The following is a 21,984-nucleotide window of genomic DNA, read 5'->3' as shown; positions in this document are numbered from 1 at the left end:
GTCTTTTGAAAATGTTGGAGGTGGAGATTGTGCAACTTAAAAAGTGTGTTTTCTGTTGTAATTCCAATAGTTAAATAACTGGATTCTCTTAAGTGTGTTTTTCAAATGTTCTAATGAAGGATTTGTGCAATTGAGAAATATAATTTTCTCTTTCACTTATGTTGTTATAATAAAATATATATATATATATATATATATATATATATATATATATATATATATATATATATATACAGTATCTCACAAAATGTATCTCACAAAAGTGAGTACACCCCTCACATTTTAATAAATATTTCATTATATCTTTTAATGGGACAACACTGAAGAAATTACACTTTGCTACAATGTAAAGTATTAAGTGTACAGCTTGTATAACAAAAAATAACAACACACAGCCATTAATGTCTAAACCGCTGGCAACAAAAGTGAGTACACCCCTATGTTAAATTCCCATAGAGGCAGGCAGATTTTTATTTTTAAAGGCCAGATATTTCATGGATCCAGAATACTTTGCATCCTGATAAAGTTCCCTTGGCCTTTGGAATTAAAATAGCCCCACATCATCACATACCCTTCACCATACCCAGAGATGGGCATGGGGTACTTTCCATAAAATCATCTCTCAATGCAAATCAAAACAGCTATTAGGTTAACCAACATAAAACCATGCACGTGCCGCCCCCCATGTGTCATGAAAAAATGCCGCCCGGGGCGCAAAATTACGAATCCCACTATGGCCACGCCAAGACCCGCCCTACGAAGCAGCTTGATTGGTTGGGGTTAGGCATTTCACCTCGAGTGGTTAAGGTTAGGGTTAGGGGATTGGTCAGGGGATAGGACCTGTACATGTAAGCATGGACGCCTGGCCAATAGTAGTATGTGAATGCTATTGAAGGGCGGGTCTTGGCGTGGCCATAGTGGGATTTGTAATATCGCGCCCCGGGCAGCTGCATCATAGAGAAAGACACTCTATTGATAATAAAGTAAGAAACGGCAAAACATGGAGTGATACAAAAAATATATTATTACACTCACTTCAGTTCCAGCCGGTTTGAGCCGAAACGAGGTTTATTTTGAAACTCTTAAACGGAAGACAGTTTTTAAGTCACCGCCTATCTCTTTTCTCTTCAGGAAGGACGGACCGTCCCGACCCAGCTTTCTTGTATTGTCTTTGGTAGTATTGCATTCCAATACAGCAGGTGCAGTTACGCTCATGGGTGTGAACGCTAAAGTAGTCATAATAGGATGCGGGATATCAGGTATAGCGGCGGCACACCGACTGGCTAACGCTGGATTTCATCATGTGCGGATACTTGAAGCAACGGCAAGAAGCGGAGGAAGAATTAAAACCGGCAGATTGGGTGAGCGTCTGTGTGAGGCAATTATTTACTTCGAATGCAGTTAATCTTTTAGTCGGTTTTAAGAAATTATTAAACCACTTTTTCTCGCGGAGTATCAAAGGTCACTGTAATTTTGTTTATGGCTTCTCCGTTCCCACCTTTACAGTCTAGGCTATAGTTCCCACGCAGGAAGTTTTGCGTTAACGTAGGCTACTTGGTAATACGCTGTGGTCCAGCAGGCTCTGACAGGAGCGCATGCTATAAGCCTTTTGTTGTCTTGCTTGCAACTACTATTTTAATCTATGTTTCTGTGAAAAATGGTATTCCATAAACAAATCTTACAGATCCAAATGGTTTCTCACTTAATTTTTGTTATAAATAATGTGACTAACTGATAAATAACGCACAAGAGATGATTAGGGTTATAATTTATATTCTAATACTTGATTTTCTTAACCTTATATTTAGAGAATGTGTGACATTCTGTGCTTACAACACCAAAACGAATTCCTTGTATGTGTAAAAAACGTACTTGGCAATAATTCTTTTCTTCTCTGCAACCACACACTATTTTCCATCTGACTGCAGGTGATAACATTGTTGAGATAGGAGCAAACTGGATCCATGGACCGTCCGAGGAGAACCCAGTGTTTTGTCTGGCCCGTCAGTACAGGCTGCTGGATCCAGAGGCCCTCACCCCAGAGAACCAGGCCATGGACGTCGGAGGACACCCCCCCTGGGTTCCAAACATTTTCAGCAGTTCAGGTTGCTTTCATATTATTTTGAACTATCTGAGGGGTCAGTCTAGACAGAGTTCTTGACATATCCTTATTTAAACTAAAACTAGAATGACAAGGTACAAGGACAGTATGACACCGCTATTTCAGCAGAATAGATCCAAACTAAAATGAATTACAGCTGTGCTTACAAGTGCTTTTGCATTATTGTATTTAATGTTAGCCAGTGTCATTGATACTGTAGCGTTTGATTGTAACCTGATGATATTTTCCTAATTAGTATTTTGTATGTTGTGTAACATTTGCAGGTCGGAAGCTGAACACTGAGGACATCTATCCTGCTCTGGAGATGTTTGCTGAGCTGATGTATGAGAGTGCAGAATTTGAGAGTCAAGGAGGAGAACCCTGGGCTTGTGTGGGAGATTTCATACGGTCAGAGGTATGTTTCTCTTTCTGGCTATAATAATAATACTGGATGATGCCTAAATTGGCTGGAATATCTCATATGTTCTTGATAATTAACTGAATCTTGCTAGAATAAAGTGTTTTTTTGCTTGTTGTTTTGGGCAGGCTAAACGACGAGCAGCAGAAGAGTGGAAAGATATTGATGCAACCACTAGATCTCTGCGACTGTGTGTGATCAGTAACATGTTGAAGGTGGAGTGCTGTGTTAATGGCTCTCCCAGCATGGATGAGGTGGGCCTGGGGGCATATGGCTTATACAAGACTCTACCTGGACTGGACTGTACATTCCCAGGGTTCGTATTCCAACATTTTATACATACAGTATAGTGCAGCAACTAACAATTATTTCTATAATCAATGTCATGAAGTCGTTATTTCCTACATTTACATATTAATAACTTCACAAGTAAAAGTGGTGTTTTGCAATTGCTTGTCTGACCAACCAAAGGACGTCCCAATTATTTATTTTATAGAAACATAAAATTAAGTTCCGTCCATCCATCCATTTTCCTCTGCTTACCCGGGGCCAGATTGTGGTGGCAGCTGGCTAAGCAAGGTATTCCAGACGTCCCTCTCCTTAGAAACGTTTTCCAGCTTCTCCTGGGGAATTCCCAGGAGTTCCCAGGCCAGATGAAATGTATAATCCCTACCGCGTGTTCTGCGTCTACCCCAGAGTCCCCTACCAGTTGGGCGTGCTCTGAAAAATCTCCAAAAGGAGTTGCCCTGAAGGCATCCTGATCAGATGCCGTAATCACCTCAACAGGCTCCTTTTGATGCAAAGGAAAGGAAGGAAGTGGCTCTACTCCAAGCTCCCTTCTTCGGATACCAAGCACACTTATAAATCACCCTACGCTAGAACATGGAGTTTGTTATGGCCAATCGATGACTTGCAGAGAACTCCAATAACAAAATACCACTCATGTTTGGATCAGGTCACCACTGTCACCCTCCTGCAGGTTTCTACATTGTTGCACACGTGTGTCCCCCAGCAGAACTATAGAATAACTAAACGCAATCCCCATCCAGGACTCCACCCAGACACTCCAAGAAAGCGGGATCCACTGAGCTGCTGTTCGATGCATAAGTCCAACGGTCAGAGATTTCCTCTAAGGAACACGCAGTCGCAAAGAGGTGACTGTCTTGTTTCCCTAACAGAGTGGTGTTCAGTCGGGGGCTCATGAGTATCCCCACACCCGCCCGGCGCCTTTCATCCTGGGCAGCTCCATAAAAGAACAGGATCCTGCCCTTCCCAGAGTTTGGTTCCAGACCCAGTGCAATAGATAGAAGTGGGCCCAACTATATTTAGTTGGTACTGCTCCACCTCATACACCAGCTCCAGTTCCTTACCCACCAGAGAGATGACATTGCACATCCCGAGAACCAGTCTGCGATGCCATAGGTCAGCACGCCTAGGTCCTTGCCCCCTGGCTTACAATACACCAAAAGTCCATCAGACACTCGCCCGGTAGTTTTATCTAATACATACAGTACCTTATTCAGCATATTAGCAGTACATTATATTGTCTGTTAAAGCTTTAGTGTGTAACTTTATGATATTAATGAATGTTTGTTACATTCAAGCCATTGCCACATGAGTTGCTACAAAGCTAATTAAGACTATCGGCTCCACACAACTCTCTCTGTATTTCTCAGTATGGCTATATTCAGAAGATTGTGTTGTCCGGTGACTTTCCAGCGCAGAAGCTCGATTGAAGATAATTACCTCCTCTGAAGAGTCCATCATGTTTTTTTAATCCTTGGTGTCCTCCTTGCATACTAGCAACTGCACACACTGCGCGTGTGCAATCCTGGAAGGCTGTGCTGACAGTGTTGTTGTCATTACTACCATTTTTACATAGAATTCCTCATGGGGGAGACAAAAACTATGCACTATAGCTTTAATTAACTGATTGTTTCAGCACACATGTGACTGTTTGACTTAAACAGCGTTTTCTTTTAATTTCAGTGGCTATGAAGGTCTAATCAAAAACTTGATGTCGGAGCTTCCCAGTGGTTTAGTGACCTACAATCAGGCTGTTCGCTGTGTCCACTGGAACAACACAGAGAAGAAAGAAAACCCTGTGACGATCGAGTGTAATGATGGGGAGAGGATTGTTTCTGATCATGTTATTGTCACAGTACCTCTAGGTAGACTCAGACACCTACATTCACAAACACAGCTATTTTCTATTTCAGTGCATGAAATGTTAAGGGTTGTGCTACATCTCCGCTTTTAACAGGACTTTTAACATTCTCAACCAGTTACTGTTGCCAAAAGCATTATGTAATCAAGCATTACATTTGTCAACTTGGGAATTTGCTTGTAAACAATATTTACACATTTTAGTTTCTGTTTCTAATATAAACATTGTAATTACTAAATACTGTCACTAAATACAATCTCAAGCATAACATCTCTCTTATTCTGCAGATTAATCACAGTTAAACAATCAATAATAAAATGGGAATTTCTGGTGTAGTTTTAAACAGTTAAAATTCAAGCTATTCAGAGTATTGACATGACCTAACTTGTTCTGTTTCATCAGGATACCTAAAGAAGCACCATTCAGCACTGTTTCGTCCTCTTCTCCCTCTTCACAAGCTGCACTCCATCCAGCGACTAGGTTTTGGAACAAACAATAAAATATTTGTGGAGTTTGATTCACCGTGGTGGGATGCTGACTGTGAGATAATCCATCTTGTGTGGGAAGATGAGGTGAGACGTGTAGTCAATAAATAAAGGTCTACATTTACTCTAAAGTATGTGTATACACACCAAACTCAGTAATTCTTTATTTAAAATACTTTAATAAACCAAGATTTTGATAGAGATATAGCCAATACAGTCTCTGTCTGTGTTGGGGGAAACACAGTCCAGTGCTGTGTGCCCCAATAACGTCCACAAAGCGCCACACCCCAGAAACGAGTGCAGGCCAAAATCTCCAACTATCTTTAAATATTGATTTAGTGGGATTAAACATGGGATGCTTTCGTTGGTTAACATGGCTCCTCGCTTCTCCCAGTCACATCTCTTTCTAAAATGTGTTTATCACGAAAAAACTGAACAGACATGAAAATAGAAAGCAATAGAAATAATTTTATCGTCTTCATTTGCCACCAGAAATTCCTTGCCCTCCTCCTCATCATTACCCAGAATAAGGGGTTCTTTGACCAGTTTTTAACATGATCACTGGCTAACAATTATTCTCCATGACAGAGTAGCCATTTTGTCTTATTCTTCATCCAAACGTATCACAAAAAAGTTTGATGTTTAGGCCACTAGTTAGCAAAAACATTTAACACATGCAAGCGTTTGAACTGTTGGTTTCATTTTTTGTCATGATTCAGGATGTAATGGTGGACCACATGCCAGATGTACAGAGATCCTGGATAAAGAAGTTGTTTGGCTTCACTGTGCTGAAACCTACCGAAAGGTCAACAACCACAAATGCTGATGATTGCTTTCCCTGTGCATGTTGTATTAAATGGAAAATAACTGATAAATCATTGAATTTAATGCAGTCCTGTTTGTGGTTTAACTTTCAGGTATGGCCATGTTTTGTGTGGCTGGATTGCTGGGCATGAGTCAGAGTATATGGAGACACTGTCCGAACAAGAGGTCACACACACCATCACACAACTCATCCACAGATTTACAGGTGAGTCTAAATAAATCAGGATTAGGCAACAATTCTCCATTCAGAGCACATTACTTCCACAGCAGGATCTTTACATTTTCTAAAAATGTTTCTGTCTAAAGTGTCATTTTAAAATGCTCTCTGTCAGCACTCGCCAACTAACTGTGCGTGTTTAGGAAACCCTACCATCACCCCTAGGAGAGTCCTGCGCTCCCAGTGGTTTCATGACCCCTGGACATGTGGATCATACAGTTACCCAGGAAAAGGCTGTTCAGCGCAGGACCTGGACAACATGATGGAGCCCCTGCCTATGAAGGGATCACAGTCACAAGTACCCACATGTTCATACTCTTAACACATATGTTTGCACTGAGCATAACCGTCAACTCATACATACATAATGTTTCAGCCCCTACAGGTGTTGTTTGCTGGAGAGGCTACTCATCCCTGCTACTACTCCACCGTCCATGGAGCTCTCCTCACTGGGTGGAGAGAAGCTGACAGACTCATCTCTCACTACTCCTCCATCAGTCCGTCGGAGCCACCCAAGTCCAAGCTTTAAAAGAACAGCACTACTTTGACAGAGATTTATCATATGTATGGCTCAAATCTGCAACTTCTTCAAGCTAACATCTCATAGTTTATTTGGAGGATTGTGTGGGAGCCTGCTTTTTTATTTAAATCAGTCACTTAAAGTGCTCATATTATGCTTTTTGGCTTGTTTCCTTTCCTTTATTGTGTTATACATCTTTTTTGTGCACGTTATTATAGGTTTACAAAGTGAAAAAGCCCAAAGTCCACCCCAAAGGGACTTACCATCTCCAACAGAAAACACTGTTCACAAACTGCTCCAAACAGCTCTGTTGTAGTCCAGCCTTTACTTCTGTGACGAACTTTGTAACACACGTTATAATGCTCGCCTAGCTGCTAGAGTGGCACGCCCTCATACTCTGCTTCTGACTAGCTACTATTCCTTACTTAGGTACTGTGCATGTGCGACTCCCAACAAAGATGGAACAGAAGTGAGATGTCTCACTCTGTAGCTAAAACAGAGAGCTCAACACACAGGGTGAAAAGAGGAGCTGCAGCAATGTGCAGTACAACAAATATATGGTGTTTTTTGAAAATTAAACCGTGTAAACCTATTCTAATATAACCTCTAAATACAATTATGAACCTGAAAATGAGCATACTATGAGCACTTTAAAATTTTTGAAAGTAACCCCAGCCAGTGACGTGGTATTGCTGATCTTATGTGGTTCAATGCATTAAAATACAAATGGACATGGGCAACAGAGTGATCAATGCAGTAATGATATTTTCATTAAACACATCAAGGATGAGGCTTTAATCAACTGATGCATGAACTCTTTGTATATTTTTTGTATTTTTTTTTTAAAGAAAAAATAAGGAATTCACCTTGAAATAATGCAGGAATCCTGTTTACAAATCAGTCTAACAGCATTGCAGTTGTAAGAATTAGTAGTGATTTTGGATTTTCACTGTTTTGTTTTAAGACTGATGATTGAATTCTATGCAGTTTTCATATTTTCGCTTTGCTAACTTATTGTTTATGCATTGATTGCAATTAATCTATTGATAAATTATACATTTTACAATAAATTATTTTAACAGGTCTTAAGTCAGTGACTAAATTAATTCCCACATTTAATGCTTAAAAATTTAATAAAGTTCAATTTCACTTCACTAAAAATTCAAAATATTAATCATTTTATTGTTTGTAACTGACAATATGTTTCTTTACCTTTTGCACCTGTATAATCCTGTTATCACATTATGATTCATTTTTAATATTGTAAAACTTACTTGGCCATAGAAAGTGTTTGGATTGGAGAACTTTGAATTAATATATTATTCACATTACAGGCCAAAGTTACCCAGTGAGACCTCACTGACACAAACTTACCAAAAATGTTACTTTATCTAAAAAAAGTATTCAAATGGTAATGCAAACGCAAAATACACCACATTGATGTTAGATTTTAAAAACTAAAATCTATCATCAAGAACAGAACAATGTTGATATTGGGACACACCAGACTGAATAACATCTGGGTCATTGTTAAACAGAAAATCAGTATGCCAAAAATATTCTGCAGAAAGAGACACAAAGCAAAGTACACGCACTTTGACGTTAGGCATCTGCCAATAAATGGTGAGAGAAGACCAGCCACCAACTGATTACAAAGGTTCCTGCACGAGTCAAGGGATAGTAAGTAATTCATCGTTTTTATCCCGCGGAGGGCAGAAACGCGCCCATTGGCGTATACACTGCAAAATATACCGGAACAAACATGGGAACAAAGTTGTTTCGAGTCGGCATGTAAACAGTGAAGCACATCATCAACTTGTCCAGTTTATGTCAATGGGTCCAATACAGCAAGATGCTTTGTAGCTAGCCGGTCAAAATAAGCCTTTCGTTAATGCAAACGAAATCCAGGCGTAGTCATATTTAGATGAACAGCAGCCATGAAACTGTACCACGTACTCCGTAATGTCGCCAAGTTCAGGACCGTTTTTGACTTTGGTGCACGGGAAGTGGCTCATTGGTTCCCCGGACACATGGCTAAAGGTAACAGCTTTGCTTGAAAGGTTAAGTCTAAGTTAAGTTATGTCAGATGTATACATTTGGAACATAAATGTTTGTCCCTTGTGTAAAGCAAGCAGTCTTGTATGTAATATACGTTACTGGTCACATAATCGCTGTAGTTTCACCTGACCGTTTGCAGGACTCAAGCAGATGAAAGCCAGCCTGAAGAGTGTGGACTGCATCATAGAAATCCATGATGCCAGAATATCCTTTTTATTTACTGCATTAACGTCAGAATATTGCAGCGCTGAGTGCCATCTTTTCTTTTCTTTTCTATATATATATAACAGATGTAAATGAATACTGGTTATGATTAGTATTATTTATCTGCTGGTAGTACCAGAAGATTACCTGCTGTTTTAATAATAATATCTATATAGCACTTTTAAACCAAGGTTAACACTTTTTTTTTTTTTTTTTTTTTTTTTTTTTAAAACACAGCAATAAAACAGTCAGGTAGAATATCTAACCACAACTAATGCAACTGAGAGAATCACAACAAAAATAATAAAAGCAGGATTAGATCAAGTGAGGTACTCTGAACTAAGATTTTAAAATGACAAAAGAACCACTTTAAAGCATATTTCTAAAAGTTTTAAAAGATGTAACTGTTATTGGTGTCAGAATCATCAGAGAAACATTCACATTTGTGATTAAATCCTGACCTTGGTACAACCTAAAGAAAAACTCTTGTAGATCAGAAGCCATAGGAGGGACACAAGGATCGTTCATTTAAAAAATCCTAGCATTTTACCTCTTTTTTTACTGCAGAGGTAAAACGAGAACTGTTTGATTTTCTTTAACATTAAGGACATCCCCTTTTCTGGAAGAAACCCTGCGTTTCAGGAGACTCTAGATGTCCGACCCCACCTGCTAATTCTCAACAAGATGGACCTTTCTGATCTGTCCAACAAGCAGGTCAAAAGTCTTGCTGCTATTTTTTGCAGACTCATGTCATCAGCTCATCATCCTCAAAATCACTAACACAAAATTATGTCTTTACATTTGCCCTGCAGAGAATCCTGAAGAAGCTAGAAAACAACGGGGTGAGGAATGTTCTCTTCACAGACTGTTTAAAGCAGAGAGATGACAACATCAAAAAGGTAAAGGTCATCACTGGATACTAAACATTTGACTGTTTGCAGTTTGTCCTCAGCTGATATAAATTAAAAAAGTTTGAGCATTAATGTGCAAATTATTCCTGTTTTTTCTGTAGTTAGTGCCACTGGTGGTGGAAATTATCGAGAGCAAACCACGCTTTAACAGAGATGAGGTATGCTTACCTAATACTAACCACACAATTACAAAGATAACACTCACAGAGCTATTAATTAATGCTTACTAAAATGCTGTTTCATTGTGACTCTAAAGCGTATTTTATATTGCCTCGTGGAGCTGAATCCACTTGTTCCCATTTATTTCCTGTTTTAGGTTAATTATATTTTTCTCACTATTCACATTTTAAGGTATTGGAGGCAAATATGTTGGCCGTGCTCTAACCTTGTCATGTAAAATTTTCAGAATACAAATTATTGCCTGATGGTGATTGGAGTGCCTAATGTGGGGAAGTCATCTCTTATTAACTCATTGAGAAGAACAAACTTGAAAAAAGGTTTGTATAATAAAGTATGATAGTTGTTGGACATTGATTCAGCATGATCACCTTCTCAGTAATGAATATTATATACACAAATTTCCAGGTCGTGCATCACGAGTAGGTGGGGAGCCAGGTATAACTAAAGCGGTCCTGACTAAAATTCAGGTGGGTGTCTGTGGGTGTGGGTGTGGATGGGTGGGTGTGGATGGGTGTGTGTTCGTTCATGGGTTCATTGTGTGTGCCCATCTGCACAGTATTTGTAGCTGTCTTTGTCCTCAGGTGTGTGAGCGACCCATAATGCATCTGTTAGACACACCAGGAGTCTTGCCTCCTAAGATTGAGAGTGTTGAAACGGGGATGAAGCTGGCTTTATGTGGTGAGCAGAACAGGATTATTAGTAGTTTTTCCCAACATAACAATGTACTGTATTCAGTGGAATTGCTGTCACATTTTCAAATGTGCTCAACAAATATTTTGATATTTTTCTTTCCTTCTCCAGGAACTATTCTGGACCATTTAGTGGGTGAAGACATTATAGCTGACTACTTACTCTATTCTCTGAACAGGCTTGGAAAGTTCAGGTATGATTGACTGAACTTTAAAATATGGTCAGTGTATTCCTTTTGCTTCACATTACTGAGATAGTTTACTGTGTGTGTGTGTGTGTGTGTGTGTGTGTGTGTGTGTGTGTGTGTGTGTGTGTGTGTGTGTGTGTGTGTGTGTGTGTGTGTGTGTGTGTGTGTGTGTGTGTGTGTGTGTGTGTGTGTGTGTGTGTGTGTGTGTGTGTGTGTGTGTGTGTGTGTTTGCGCAGTTATGTGGAGAAATATGACCTCCAAGAGCCGAGTGATGACATCCAGCATGTCCTCAAACGCATTGCTGTAAAACTTGGAAAGACGCAACGGGTCAAAGCCATTACTGGAGTGGGTAAGAAAGCGCTAATTCTACAGAAACTCCTGTTACACACAGTATTATTCACAAGCTACCTCTTAGTTTAATTGAGTTAAAGGAATAGTACGGCATTTTAAAATACGCCTTTCACGAGTTTCACGTGTGATCACTATCACATTAACTTCTTAAAGATTAGTCTTATGAAGAAAATGTTTGTTCCTCGTCTTCCTCAGGGAACATCACCATCACTGTCCCAAACTACACAGCAGCAGCTTACGATTTCATTAGAGCCTTCAGGAAAGGAGAGCTGGGACAAGTAATGCTGGACTGACCTGAGTCATTTTAATGAAGACAACCAGAGACTGTTTCTGGGATTTACCAGTTTGCCTTCAACCTGGAAGACATTTTGGGGACATGATGCAGTCTGTTTTGTTTATGAATGATGTACCTAAGCACTGTATCCTTTGCAAATAAAAGAATTTAATTTGATTCAGGTACAGAATTTTCTCAGCTTTGCTTTTAGAATACATGAGGCAGATATCTGATATGGTGTAAACAAGATATTTATTAGCATAAAGACAGTGTTAACCTCTTCATTTATTATGTACATAAGTGTTGTATCATATAATAGAGTGCACTTATTCATATGGAACAGTCTGATACTCCTGAGTGTCTACTGCAGGTAAAAAGCTTTTGTGGGATGATAGACAGACCATCAGAGACATAAATAACAGTGAGAGGAGCAGTTTGTTTTCTAGTGTCCCTCTCAGCCATGATGTAGTTCGTACACAGGTCTGAGAAATGAAATAGCTAAATTTCAGGTGTTATAAAAGGGTATGAATTGCACAGAAATTCAGGATGATTGTGGAAAAACAGTTTAGCTCTCCCAACACACAATATTGTCATTTGCCTTGTCTTATTGTAGATAATCATCTTTATGGCAACACTAGTGACTGCTGTATGACTATGTTCGAAAAGGACAGGCTGTCCTATGTCCTGTGGCAAATTTGCAATTTGTGATATTGGGCTATATAAATATAATTGACTTGACTAGCTCCATAAATAGATCTTTGAATTCAATCTTGAAATTAAGTTTTGCAGAAAGAATGGAGTAACAAAAAGCATGTTGGTTGAGGTTAAAAAGTCAAATGTAAGAATATTAAAAAAATTATATGTGGCAGTTTAATTTCAGGGACAGTCTAATGCTGGTGCCAACTTGATGCTTTGACTCTTTAGAAACTGTATGGAATGACTTCAGTGTTCTACATAAACTCCTGCAGGTTCAGGCTTTATATTTAGACCCAAGTCTGCTAACAAATGATTTACCTCAGTTGTACAGAACATTGATGCTGGTCATTCACTTTGCACTTTTTGTGCATATTATTCGATTTTCAAGATACAATTAAGTTTGACAGTACTATTAAAATTGGCAGTCTGCAATTTGATAACACTTTATGAAGGTTATTGATTTTTATGATAAAACATTTTCACAGTTAAATCTAGGAATCAAGCTTTAGGGAAGGAAGCTAATTATTGTTGTGTTCGACCTCAGTTTCTGTCACACACACTGACAGATTTGACAAAGGTGAGGTGAAATATCACAATGAATACTGTGTTGATAATGTGTATTTATCCGTTGGTATAGATGATTATATGTCTAAAAACATACAGTACAGTGATGTTTTTTTGTAATTTCTGTGTCCTTCCACCACTGTGTTGCACCTCTAACTTGTCTTCCCACTGCAGGTTCCAGCCAGTCCTGCACATTATATTCAGATCCAGGGCAGAAGCTCAGTCTTAGACTGAATCAGGAACTTATCCTAAAAAAGAAATAAGCTGTATCTACAGTATACTGTCCAGTAAAAGTCCATATTTTGGGGAAAATGTTGCAATAATGATAGAAACCAGTTGGGAGAGAGATGATCCATTTTGAGTTGAGCCTGAAATTTGTGCATCAAAGTAATTGGTCCTGTTGTAGTAATCCAGCTCTTCTTCCGAGTTGTCGGCTTTGCTGCGGCGGTAGGCAGAGGCGTACCATTTATCCGCTGTTAACGCCACTGCTACTGCTGCCCCTGCTGCTGCTGCACTTGCCACCCTCACTGCGGACGATCGCCCTGCCACCCTGACGCGAGAGCGAGTCCCACCATAGGCGCCTCCTCCCCGGTAACTCCCTGCTGTGGAGCTGCGGGAGTGGGAGCCTCGAGAGGAGCCCCGGGACCCTCCACGACCGCCCTTGGATAGCACCGGCTCACACAGGAAAGCAGATAGCAGGAGGCAGGTCCAGCATGTTGCTACTACCTGGTTCATTCCTGACATCTGTGAAGGTAGAATACATAATGGAGCAAAGAAGCACATTTAGACCTACTTGTGGTGGTTACGCTGCACCTTTAAAGTGTGAACTTGAGAAATTAAGTAAGTAAGTAAGTACATTTTAGTTATACAGCGCTTTTCACAGACAAGGTCACAAAGTGCTTTACAATGTGCATAGACAATAAAACATGGTTAAAATAGTCAATAGAATAAGATACAAGTACAACAGAATCAATTTTCAAATAAATAAAAGACATAGGCTACCCAAAAGCTAGCCTGAACAAGTGAGTCTTCACTTGTCCCTTAAAACAATCCACATTCTCAGCAAACCTAATGCTATTTGGTAAGGCATTCCAGAGTCTGGGCGCCATAGCTTCAAAGGCTCTGTCCCCACATGTTTTCAGACGAGTGCGTGGCATGACTAGCAGATTTTGATTAACAGACCTGAGAGACCGGGATGGAGTGTGTAAATGAATTATGTTGGCAAGATAGTCAGGGGCCTGACCATGCAGAGCCCTGTAGGTTATGGTCAGAATTTTGAATTGGATCCTGTAAGTTACAGGAAGCCAGTGAAGGGAGCAGAGTAAAGGGGTGATATGGGTACGCTTGTTTGATCTTGTAAGAAGCCTAGCAGCAGCATTTTGAATGGAGTGCAGGCGGTGAAGGACAGATTTATTGACTGAGGAGAAAAGTGAATTGCAATAGTCAATACGGGAGGAAATGAAAGCATGGATGAGCATCTCCAGTTCTAATTGAGAGACCACAGCCCTTAATTTGCTAATATTGCGTAAATGGAAAAAACAGGATTTGGTCAATGTTTGATGTGAGTGTCAAAAGATAGGGATTTGTCAAATATCACCCCAAGGTTCCTTAGACTGGGTTGGACCGCCGACGCCGAAAATTACACATATATCTTGAGTATGTAGCTGTAAAACAAAGAATTCTCTTTTGATTTTGGTTGGTAGAACATTTCAGCAAAAAGCTGCAGCCAATGCTCACTAATCAATTCTGTATAAAATGCATTACCCTAATCTGGTGTGACATAATACACTAACAGCATTGAAGAAGTTGATTACACAACTGATCAACAAATGTGAGATGTCCTTGCAGTGTTCAGCGTTGTCTTTCTAACGACATTTCTGTGTTGCAGACTGCCCCTCTTCATTACAGTAGGTCAGTTTAAAAATAAATATGCTCACTAGAGAACATTGCTGTTCATATACAGTACATGAAATAACATTCTGTCTATTGTTGATCATAAAAGAATGCAAAAGATGGCATGTTTGTTAGTAATAGGCCATCATTTAAAAAAGCATTATTGAGCTCTAGTAGGTAACTGGGCCATTAACTATAAATGTAGCCTACAACATGTTTTCAATAGTATACATACGAAGATATCAATAAAACGTTTTACAAATGCATTCATGCATGATGTTCATCTCACTGTGTTCTCATAAATTAGCCTGTACGCTACTGTAGCCTGCAGGAATCACACCACCATTAAAAAAGAAATTCATTGTATGCATATACACTCACGTCCATTTTAACCAGTATATCCTAATGATTGATGCCTACCTTATTTCCGTGTTGTTGTTTTTTATCCTTCCTTATGTTTTAGCACCCGAGGAAAGATGAAAAAGGATTGTCACGGACGATGCAGGCTCGTTCATGCAGATGACTGCGAGAACGCGCAGCGCGGTCACGCAGTCAAATCTGAAATCTAGGTAAAACAAGCTTATTATTAGGAATCTTATTTTGGAATAAGAGCTAGTTTTTTTTTTAATGTGCTGACTGATTAATTTATCCATCTGCTTTATGTATACGACAATCAGATTAACTTGTTGATGCAATGTTGATAGGGGTGTTGTGTTTGCTTTCTCTCGGAGATTGAAAAGGGAGAGCTGTTGCTGAACATTTTATTTATTTATTCATTTGTTAGGGACCTTGTACAATGTTTAACATAAATGTTGCCATTTGATGCATTGTCCGAGAGTATGCCTGCAGTCCCTAACGCATATTTTACCAAATATGTGTATTTTATCCTTTTACAATGTTTTTGTTTTCTTGTAAAAATTCTAACATAACGCTATTGAGATGTGTTGTCAATTTTACCAGGATGTATTAGACAGATACATAATAGGCCATGCGGAATTCCATAGTACCTGAGTATAATGACAATACAGATCATTCTTCTACATGAATAAAGCACATTTGAAGTGGGAGAATTGAACAATAAGATAGAAGTTTAACACCCTGCTCTGCACAACGCAGACATAAGGTGGCGGTAACTCGAGTTCGTCTACTGCGTGAAAAACACCAACAAAGAAGAAGACGCAAGCGGAAGGATCTGCCAGCGACATTGACAACAGCTGTGGTCGTCGCTGTCATGGCTTTCCTCTGCAGAAGTGCTGCTTCGCTCCTGAAGTCCCCCAGAGCAGCGCCGGCTGTTCTGTCTGCGTGCCGCCTCTACAGCTCAGGTGTGTGTGTGTTTTAAAACCTGCTCTCTCCCGTCCTGTTTATTTTTGGCTGGAGGCAGCATGAGCAAGTGGCCCTGCAGCTGCCACAATGTCAAGAAACCTGCGTCACCGAATGTGCGACGCATGTGCAGCAGGCTGCTAGCTAACAGTTTGTTCTTTAATTCATCTGTTTGTGTTATTTGCACCGCAAAACGTTCGAGTGGCTTCAGTGGACGATCATCATTCTTAACGTTTTATTGACCTGAGGACCCTTAACGTGTAAGGGGGAAAGTCCACCCTAAAATGGAATTTACAGGTGTTATTTCTATAACTTCGCAGATGCATTTTTGGGCCCACACATGTATAATAGAAAGTAATGATAATACATGAAAAATGTCATTATAATACAAAGAGTTACATCAGACTGCAGTGAGACAAATCATGGAGCTGCTCCACAGATGTGACAGCAATCAGGGTGATTGCGCAGTGATTTGCAGCTTCTACTACTTCTACTACTTTCCTTCCTGTTCAGAGAGACTTTATTGTCATCCATCTGTACAGTGCAGTACAGTACATGGAGAAAAAAATAAAAGCAGTAGCCGCTTGTGGATGTCATGAATGGAGGGGATGATGGTCCAATGATGGACTCACCACCCTGTGTAGGGACTTGCGGTCTGTGCCCCGTGGTTGCCTCAACAATGGGCAGAAATGTTGGTTATAAAATGTCGATGGCACTTTCACCACTGCTAGCTATAGTAGCTAAGACAGCTTATCGTCTGTAATAATAAAGTTTTTATTACATAAAACTTTTTAATGGTCACGTGTTGCATTATTGTTATGTACGGTTGGGAGTACTGGAAAAAAAGTGATGTAATTATAAGTCATTTGTCGTCCCTACTGTTTTTCCATCACTGTTTCATACTCTATCTGAACATCTGAACATCTGAACATCCATGTTGGTTCTCTCTTCACACAGGTGGTCAGTATGAGTATATTTTGGTGGAAAAGCGAGGTGAGAAGAGTGATGTGGGCTTCATCCAGTTGAACCGGCCCAAAGCTCTCAACGCTTTGTGTGAAGGGCTGATGAGGGAGTTGAGGCAAGCCCTGGATGTCTTTGAAGCCGACGGCAAAGTCGGAGCTATTGTAATCACCGGCAGCGACAGAGCCTTTGCTGGTGAGGGAACTGAGTGTGTTTTTCTGGGTTTGTTTACAATGATATATCAGTAGTGAGCTCAACTTTGATGTTTTTCAGCGGGAGCGGACATTAAAGAGATGCAGAATAAGACTTTCCAGGAGTGTTACAGGACAGACTTCTTGGCTCACTGGAACAGAGTGTCCCAATCAAAGAAGCCTGTAATTGCAGCTGTCAATGGATTTGCTGTGAGTGTCTATTTTTAACTTTATTTATTTATTCTTTAATTGATGAGAGGTGGTGGGATTTCCAAAAAGAAAAAGAAAACAATATGCAAACATTACATGTAGGACAATAAAAAAAAGAAACCAAATATGGAAAGGAGTAAGAAGAAGAAAAAAAACACCCACCAGATGTTCCAGAAACAAATCAAAACAAAAATCAAACTGAACTCTGTCTCAAAATGAGAGTAATTTAGCAAATTAGTAGGTGCACAAACGTATAATACGATAATAAATGAACTTTTCCAGTGTGTACTATTTCTGCTCAAAGGTCACCGGCCAGGTTGTCTTCCCCCTATTCACTCTTCACATGTCTTATCATTTGTGTAATTTCTTTCCTTTAAAATTTTAATATTTAACATGTTCTTTTTTGGTTCCCCCATTTCATCTCTCTTCTGTCTCTCTCATCTTTTTTCTTTTATCTCCCACACTTTATTTTTTCATAAAGTATCATTTATCTGCATAATGCCTAGATATGATTTAACAACTTGTAGTTTTGGCCACATTGGTACACCTTCATTACCCTGACTGAATACTAACCCAAATCCCGAAAACGGCACTAGACAAAAAACACAGGGGTGTCCAAACACTTGTGACCATATAGTGTAGCTTTTAACACTGTTTGTCCAGTATTTGTCAGTTCAGGGTGCCCCAAATGTAAATGGGATATGAAACGATGAAGAGTGAGACTAGTCGCTGTACAATGGTTTCTGTATTTCATACTGTACGTGGTGCCGTTTCAGCTGGGTGGAGGCTGTGAGCTGGCGATGATGTGTGACATAATCTACGCCGGAGAGAAGGCGCAGTTCGGCCAACCAGAGATCCTGTTGGGGACCATTCCTGGTAAAGACTAATTAGTATCTACTTTCCTTCCTGTTCAGCCTTGACTTCCTTATACAAAGGTTACCAGATTCTTGTTTTCGGAGTTTGTGACATCTGTCTACCTGCAGGGGCGGGTGGCACCCAGCGACTGACCCGTGCGGTGGGCAAATCCCTGGCTATGGAGATGGTACTTACAGGAGACAGAATTAATGCGCAAGACGCCAAGCAATCAGGTAACCGCAGTGTTGGAACGCACTTTTCAATTCAATTTTATTTATAGTATCAAATCATAACGAGTTATCTCGAGACACTTTACAGATAGAGTAGGTCTAGATCTCACTCTATCTGTAAGTGCTGCAAATAAGTTAGCACTTTTTACTCCACTGCATTTATTTGACTGGTGTAATTACTAGTTACTATGCAGATTAAGATTCTACATAAAACATATATGATAATCTTAGAAATTATGCATTGTTAAAGATGATAGCCATGTGACCTCTTGTGTCTGCTCCTGGCCAGATTTCAGATGTTGGATTTGTTAGAAGTTCCACTAAAAAGAAGTGAACTTCTCAGATGGCTTAATTTAAATAATTGATTGTAGGTCCAAAGGTCCAAATGATCCAAACTAAGATCAGAGAAAAAGCCATAAAAATCAATACAAAATGTGTGAAGCAGAACTTTGTTGTTTCTCCTTGTCTGTTACATTAATCATCTCATGACCCCTCAGATTTCTCTTGTGACTCACTAGAGTGGGCCCAACCCCTATGTTGGAAGCCACTGGACTAAACTGCCTGACTGTATATAAAGTAGTTCAACCTAGCTCCACATAGACCACATACAACAGTTCCTTAAACACTGGAACATCTATAACAATCTAATAATGTAATGTATAATAATAATAGGGGATATTTTTCTCTAGAATGAGTACTTTCCCTTTGGATATATTAAGCTCATCTTGAAGCTGATAATACTACCATACTTTTAGGATTTTATGTGAAGGACTTTTACTTGTAAAGGATCTGAACACTTCTTCCACCACTGGGAAACAGAGATGCTAAACTTTTTACAGTGCAGACATGCACACGACTTAAGATGGGATATGCGCTTTTTACATTAGATTATACCAGTGTACCTAATTAACTGGCATCTCTTCGTATCTTGTTACACTTGATTCAGTAGCTTTTCTTGTTTCCCAGGTTTGGTGAGTAAAGTTTATCCGGTGGACCAGTTGGTGTCTGAAGCTGTTAAATGTGGCGAGAAAATTGCTGCCAATTCCAAACTGGTCTCTGCTATGGCTAAAGAGGCTGTTAATGCAGGTATGTAAAGTTGTTTTCTACTAATTTTGAATATCCTTAAACCTACTAAATGAAATAAGTTTAAATTTGTGTCTGATTTGTTCCTTCTTGCGATTGCAGCTTTTGAAATGACTTTGACTGAGGGTAATCATTTTGAGAAGCGCTTATTCCACTCTACCTTTGCTACAGTGAGTAGAAAAGCCCATCTGAGAGCAAGTAAGGGGGGTTGGCTCTAATTTTGACGTGTGTGTGTGTGTGTGTGTGTGTGTGTGTGTGTGTGTGTGTGTGTGTGTGTGTGTGTGTGTGTGTGTGTGTGTGTGTGTGTGTGTGTGTGTGTGTGTGTGTGTGTGTGTGTGTGTGTGTGTGTGTGTGTGTGTGTGTGTGTGTGTGTGTGTGTGTGTGTGTGTGTGTGTGTGTCTTTCCTGCAGGGTGATCAGAAAGAAGGCATGACTGCTTTTGTGGAGAAGAGGAAGGCCAGTTTCCAGGACAGTTAGAAAAGAGCAGACCAAGAGCTCGGCCAGGAATTTCCTGATATCAGCGAGTAATTTCCTCATCTGTAATAAGTTGAATGATGCAGAAATCCTGATAGTAGTGAAACATAGAAGATGTTTAAAGGATTTGGGACTGTGTGATTGCACAAGAGTGTCTTATCACAGTGAAGCTCTACCTGCTGAGGTTTGGAGTGCAGTGGGGTTCATACTGCCAATGTGTCATAGGAGGAATCACTCTTGATGATTTGTACTGACTTTGCTTTTTAATTTTCACTATCACATTTCTCTGCATTTTGTAGGGAACTTATTTCTCTGTACATTTTACAAATAAATATCTAGAGTGCTTGTCAGTACTGAGACGTGAACGGAAATGGGAAGATGTATCTGCTGTATTTATTAACACTTAAATACATTGGGCTGTTTTTTACCACACATTAATTATATTAGATAATACAGAAGGATTGCATATAATTAACTTTGTAACTCATAAATATCCTGGTTTCAAAGCCTGATTTCTAACGGCTCTTTGAAATCTACAATTCAGTAAATTGGGTCAGCTACAAATCTGAAACTCACATCTCTGGATTCAGTTCACTCAGCGTTCAAGCAGTGTGTCCTTCGCACCGCTAGATGGCGCTCTTGTGCTCTTTTACACAAAGGCACAGAAACTGGACAGAAGATAAATCCAGTGGGACTGTTACTAGACATGCACCGGGTTGTATGCAGATGAGCGCTTCATGTGGTGCGTAAAGTGACCGTTATAAGCAAGGTCAAGTTATTAAAATAGTGTGAAAAGAAACCAGGCATGGGCGGTACAGAAACATAAGCTTACTTGTCACCCAGCACAATATTTGTAATAGCCTACGATTTGAACATCTTTTCATTAGGAAGGAAGGAAAATTGAATTATAAAATAATAAAAGGCACAGCGTATGTTTGTACAGAAACCAATAACCGATGGGATAGATTATAAGATCTTAGTCTTAGACAAAAACGTCAGTGAAGATTATTATCCCTATGATTTAACTCAATGATGATTTAGAGGAATTTATCTCATACTCTCAGTAGCAAAAAAGACCCTAAAAAATGTGTAGGCTACTCGTTTTATTCTAGATAGGCCTATACATGCCTATAAAATGGCCTTTCGGCTGAAAATATTCGGGAACACATAAAACGATCATTTTGACTTCAAAGAAAACAGCAGAACAAATTTGGTTAGTGTGCGCTTTCTTATGCCCCTCCAATCATCGCCAGGCACCTTTTTTTTCTCTGATCTTCACACGGCGGCGCCCCGTATCTCCACAAGGCCATGGCCTAATTGATTTTTATTTTCATTCAATATTCCCCTGGAGCTTGCTTTCTTGTCAGCCCCTGGAACAAAACTTTAAAAAGAAGGCGAAAAAAAACTCGTCTCCTCACTCCGCGGGGAAGCACAAAAGTCTGCAGAAAGGGCCCGAAAAGAAGCTCCTCTTTGAGGCTACCGAAAGGTCAAAATAATAAATGTAGACGCAATTGAGGCTCTCCACACAGACAAAGGGGGCAAAACGTTACATTTTGGCAAGGCAGGCCCTCATAGCGTGATAAACTCATTTAAAGAAGCCGAGATAAAGAGAGAGCAGCATGGGTCCAGAGAGGGAGAAAGGGGCTTTCAGTCCGGCAGACAGGCCTGGCTCCTCAGTAGCCTCCCATCACTCTCCAAAAAACACTCTCATATTCCTAAACTACACTGCCTCTGTGCATGCCAGTCATGCAGGTGACTTTATCCATGTTTTTGCTTCCTATTCATTATTCTCACTGATCGGTGTATAGGCTACTCGTAAAAGCATTTTATCATCATGCATAAGTCAAAGCAAAGGTGATCAAAAACGTATTTAGAGAAAAATGAAGCATCTACAAATATGTATCATTTTTCAAAGGGAACT

At 39.8% G+C, this 21,984-nt stretch overlaps 4 protein-coding genes across 7 annotated transcripts; 3 read left to right on the top strand and 1 right to left on the bottom strand.

Moving 5' to 3' along the window:
• The first annotated feature begins 896 nt into the window (after positions 1–896).
• On the top strand, positions 897–6,921 carry paox (polyamine oxidase). Of its 2 annotated transcripts, XM_028602781.1 has the most exons (11): positions 897–983; positions 1,132–1,361; positions 1,929–2,105; positions 2,386–2,516; positions 2,648–2,835; positions 4,509–4,690; positions 5,089–5,258; positions 5,891–5,976; positions 6,089–6,201; positions 6,357–6,511; positions 6,590–6,921. In XM_028602781.1, the coding sequence occupies exons 2-11, from the start codon at positions 1,214–1,216 to the stop codon at positions 6,740–6,742; spliced, it is 1,503 nt and encodes a 500-aa protein (XP_028458582.1). In that variant the 5' UTR covers positions 897–983; positions 1,132–1,213; the 3' UTR covers positions 6,743–6,921. The 2 variants fall into 2 exon arrangements, with proteins under 2 accessions (XP_028458582.1, XP_028458581.1); XM_028602780.1 differs by lacking the exon at positions 897–983 and having other exon boundaries at positions 996–1,361.
• Positions 6,922–8,403: 1,482 nt separating this feature from the next.
• mtg1 (mitochondrial ribosome-associated GTPase 1) lies at positions 8,404–11,765 on the top strand. 2 transcript variants are annotated; one of them, XM_028603595.1, is made up of 11 exons: positions 8,404–8,773; positions 8,931–8,995; positions 9,605–9,709; positions 9,808–9,894; positions 10,008–10,064; positions 10,313–10,403; positions 10,492–10,553; positions 10,668–10,764; positions 10,888–10,969; positions 11,200–11,312; positions 11,510–11,765. In XM_028603595.1, the coding sequence occupies exons 1-11, from the start codon at positions 8,671–8,673 to the stop codon at positions 11,605–11,607; spliced, it is 960 nt and encodes a 319-aa protein (XP_028459396.1). In that variant the 5' UTR covers positions 8,404–8,670; the 3' UTR covers positions 11,608–11,765. The 2 variants fall into 2 exon arrangements, with proteins under 2 accessions (XP_028459396.1, XP_028459397.1); XM_028603596.1 differs by having other exon boundaries at positions 8,683–8,773; positions 8,911–8,995.
• Positions 11,766–11,837: 72 nt separating this feature from the next.
• On the bottom strand, positions 11,838–15,253 carry sprn (shadow of prion protein). 2 transcript variants are annotated; one of them, XM_028603597.1, is made up of 2 exons: positions 15,123–15,156; positions 11,838–13,592 (listed from the first exon to the last, which is right to left on the bottom strand). In XM_028603597.1, exons 1-2 carry the CDS (start codon positions 15,126–15,128, stop codon positions 13,119–13,121), a joined length of 480 nt encoding a protein of 159 aa, XP_028459398.1. In that variant the 5' UTR covers positions 15,129–15,156; the 3' UTR covers positions 11,838–13,118. The 2 variants fall into 2 exon arrangements, 1 of the variants encoding a protein (XP_028459398.1); XR_003694734.1 differs by lacking the exon at positions 15,123–15,156 and adding an exon at positions 15,162–15,253 and having other exon boundaries at positions 13,511–13,592.
• On the top strand, positions 15,240–20,434 carry echs1 (enoyl CoA hydratase, short chain, 1, mitochondrial). The gene is made up of 9 exons (XM_028603594.1): positions 15,240–15,310; positions 15,858–16,063; positions 17,019–17,216; positions 17,295–17,422; positions 18,199–18,298; positions 18,406–18,510; positions 19,474–19,593; positions 19,693–19,760; positions 20,001–20,434. Exons 1-9 carry the CDS (start codon positions 15,255–15,257, stop codon positions 20,064–20,066), a joined length of 1,047 nt encoding a protein of 348 aa, XP_028459395.1. The 5' UTR covers positions 15,240–15,254; the 3' UTR covers positions 20,067–20,434.
• Positions 20,435–21,984: the final 1,550 nt, after the last annotated feature.

Source organism: Perca flavescens, chromosome 17 (genome assembly GCF_004354835.1).
Source record: "Perca flavescens isolate YP-PL-M2 chromosome 17, PFLA_1.0, whole genome shotgun sequence".
Classification (NCBI taxonomy): domain Eukaryota; kingdom Metazoa; phylum Chordata; class Actinopteri; order Perciformes; family Percidae; genus Perca; species Perca flavescens.
Note: the sequence above shows the minus strand (reverse complement) of the source record. Positions and strands in the feature narration are given on the sequence as shown.

What these genes read in the sequence shown, in the direction of transcription:
- paox (XM_028602781.1), top strand. Translation starts at nt 1,214, where the DNA reads ATGGGTGTGAACGCTAAAGTAGTCATAATAGGATGCGGGATATCAGGT. An exon ending in AATTAAAACCGGCAGATTGG is followed by an intron (nt 1,362 to 1,928) that starts GTGAGCGTCTGT and finishes ATCTGACTGCAG; the next exon opens with GTGATAACATTGTTGAGATA. An exon ending in CTGGACTGTACATTCCCAGG is followed by an intron (nt 2,836 to 4,508) that starts GTTCGTATTCCA and finishes TTTTAATTTCAG; the next exon opens with TGGCTATGAAGGTCTAATCA.
- mtg1 (XM_028603595.1), top strand. Translation starts at nt 8,671, where the DNA reads ATGAAACTGTACCACGTACTCCGTAATGTCGCCAAGTTCAGGACCGTT. An exon ending in GATGAAGCTGGCTTTATGTG is followed by an intron (nt 10,765 to 10,887) that starts GTGAGCAGAACA and finishes TTCCTTCTCCAG; the next exon opens with GAACTATTCTGGACCATTTA. An exon ending in AACAGGCTTGGAAAGTTCAG is followed by an intron (nt 10,970 to 11,199) that starts GTATGATTGACT and finishes GTGTTTGCGCAG; the next exon opens with TTATGTGGAGAAATATGACC.
- echs1 (XM_028603594.1), top strand. Translation starts at nt 15,255, where the DNA reads ATGCAGATGACTGCGAGAACGCGCAGCGCGGTCACGCAGTCAAATCTG. An exon ending in CAGTCAAATCTGAAATCTAG is followed by an intron (nt 15,311 to 15,857) that starts GTAAAACAAGCT and finishes TGCACAACGCAG; the next exon opens with ACATAAGGTGGCGGTAACTC. An exon ending in TAAAGAGGCTGTTAATGCAG is followed by an intron (nt 19,594 to 19,692) that starts GTATGTAAAGTT and finishes TTGCGATTGCAG; the next exon opens with CTTTTGAAATGACTTTGACT.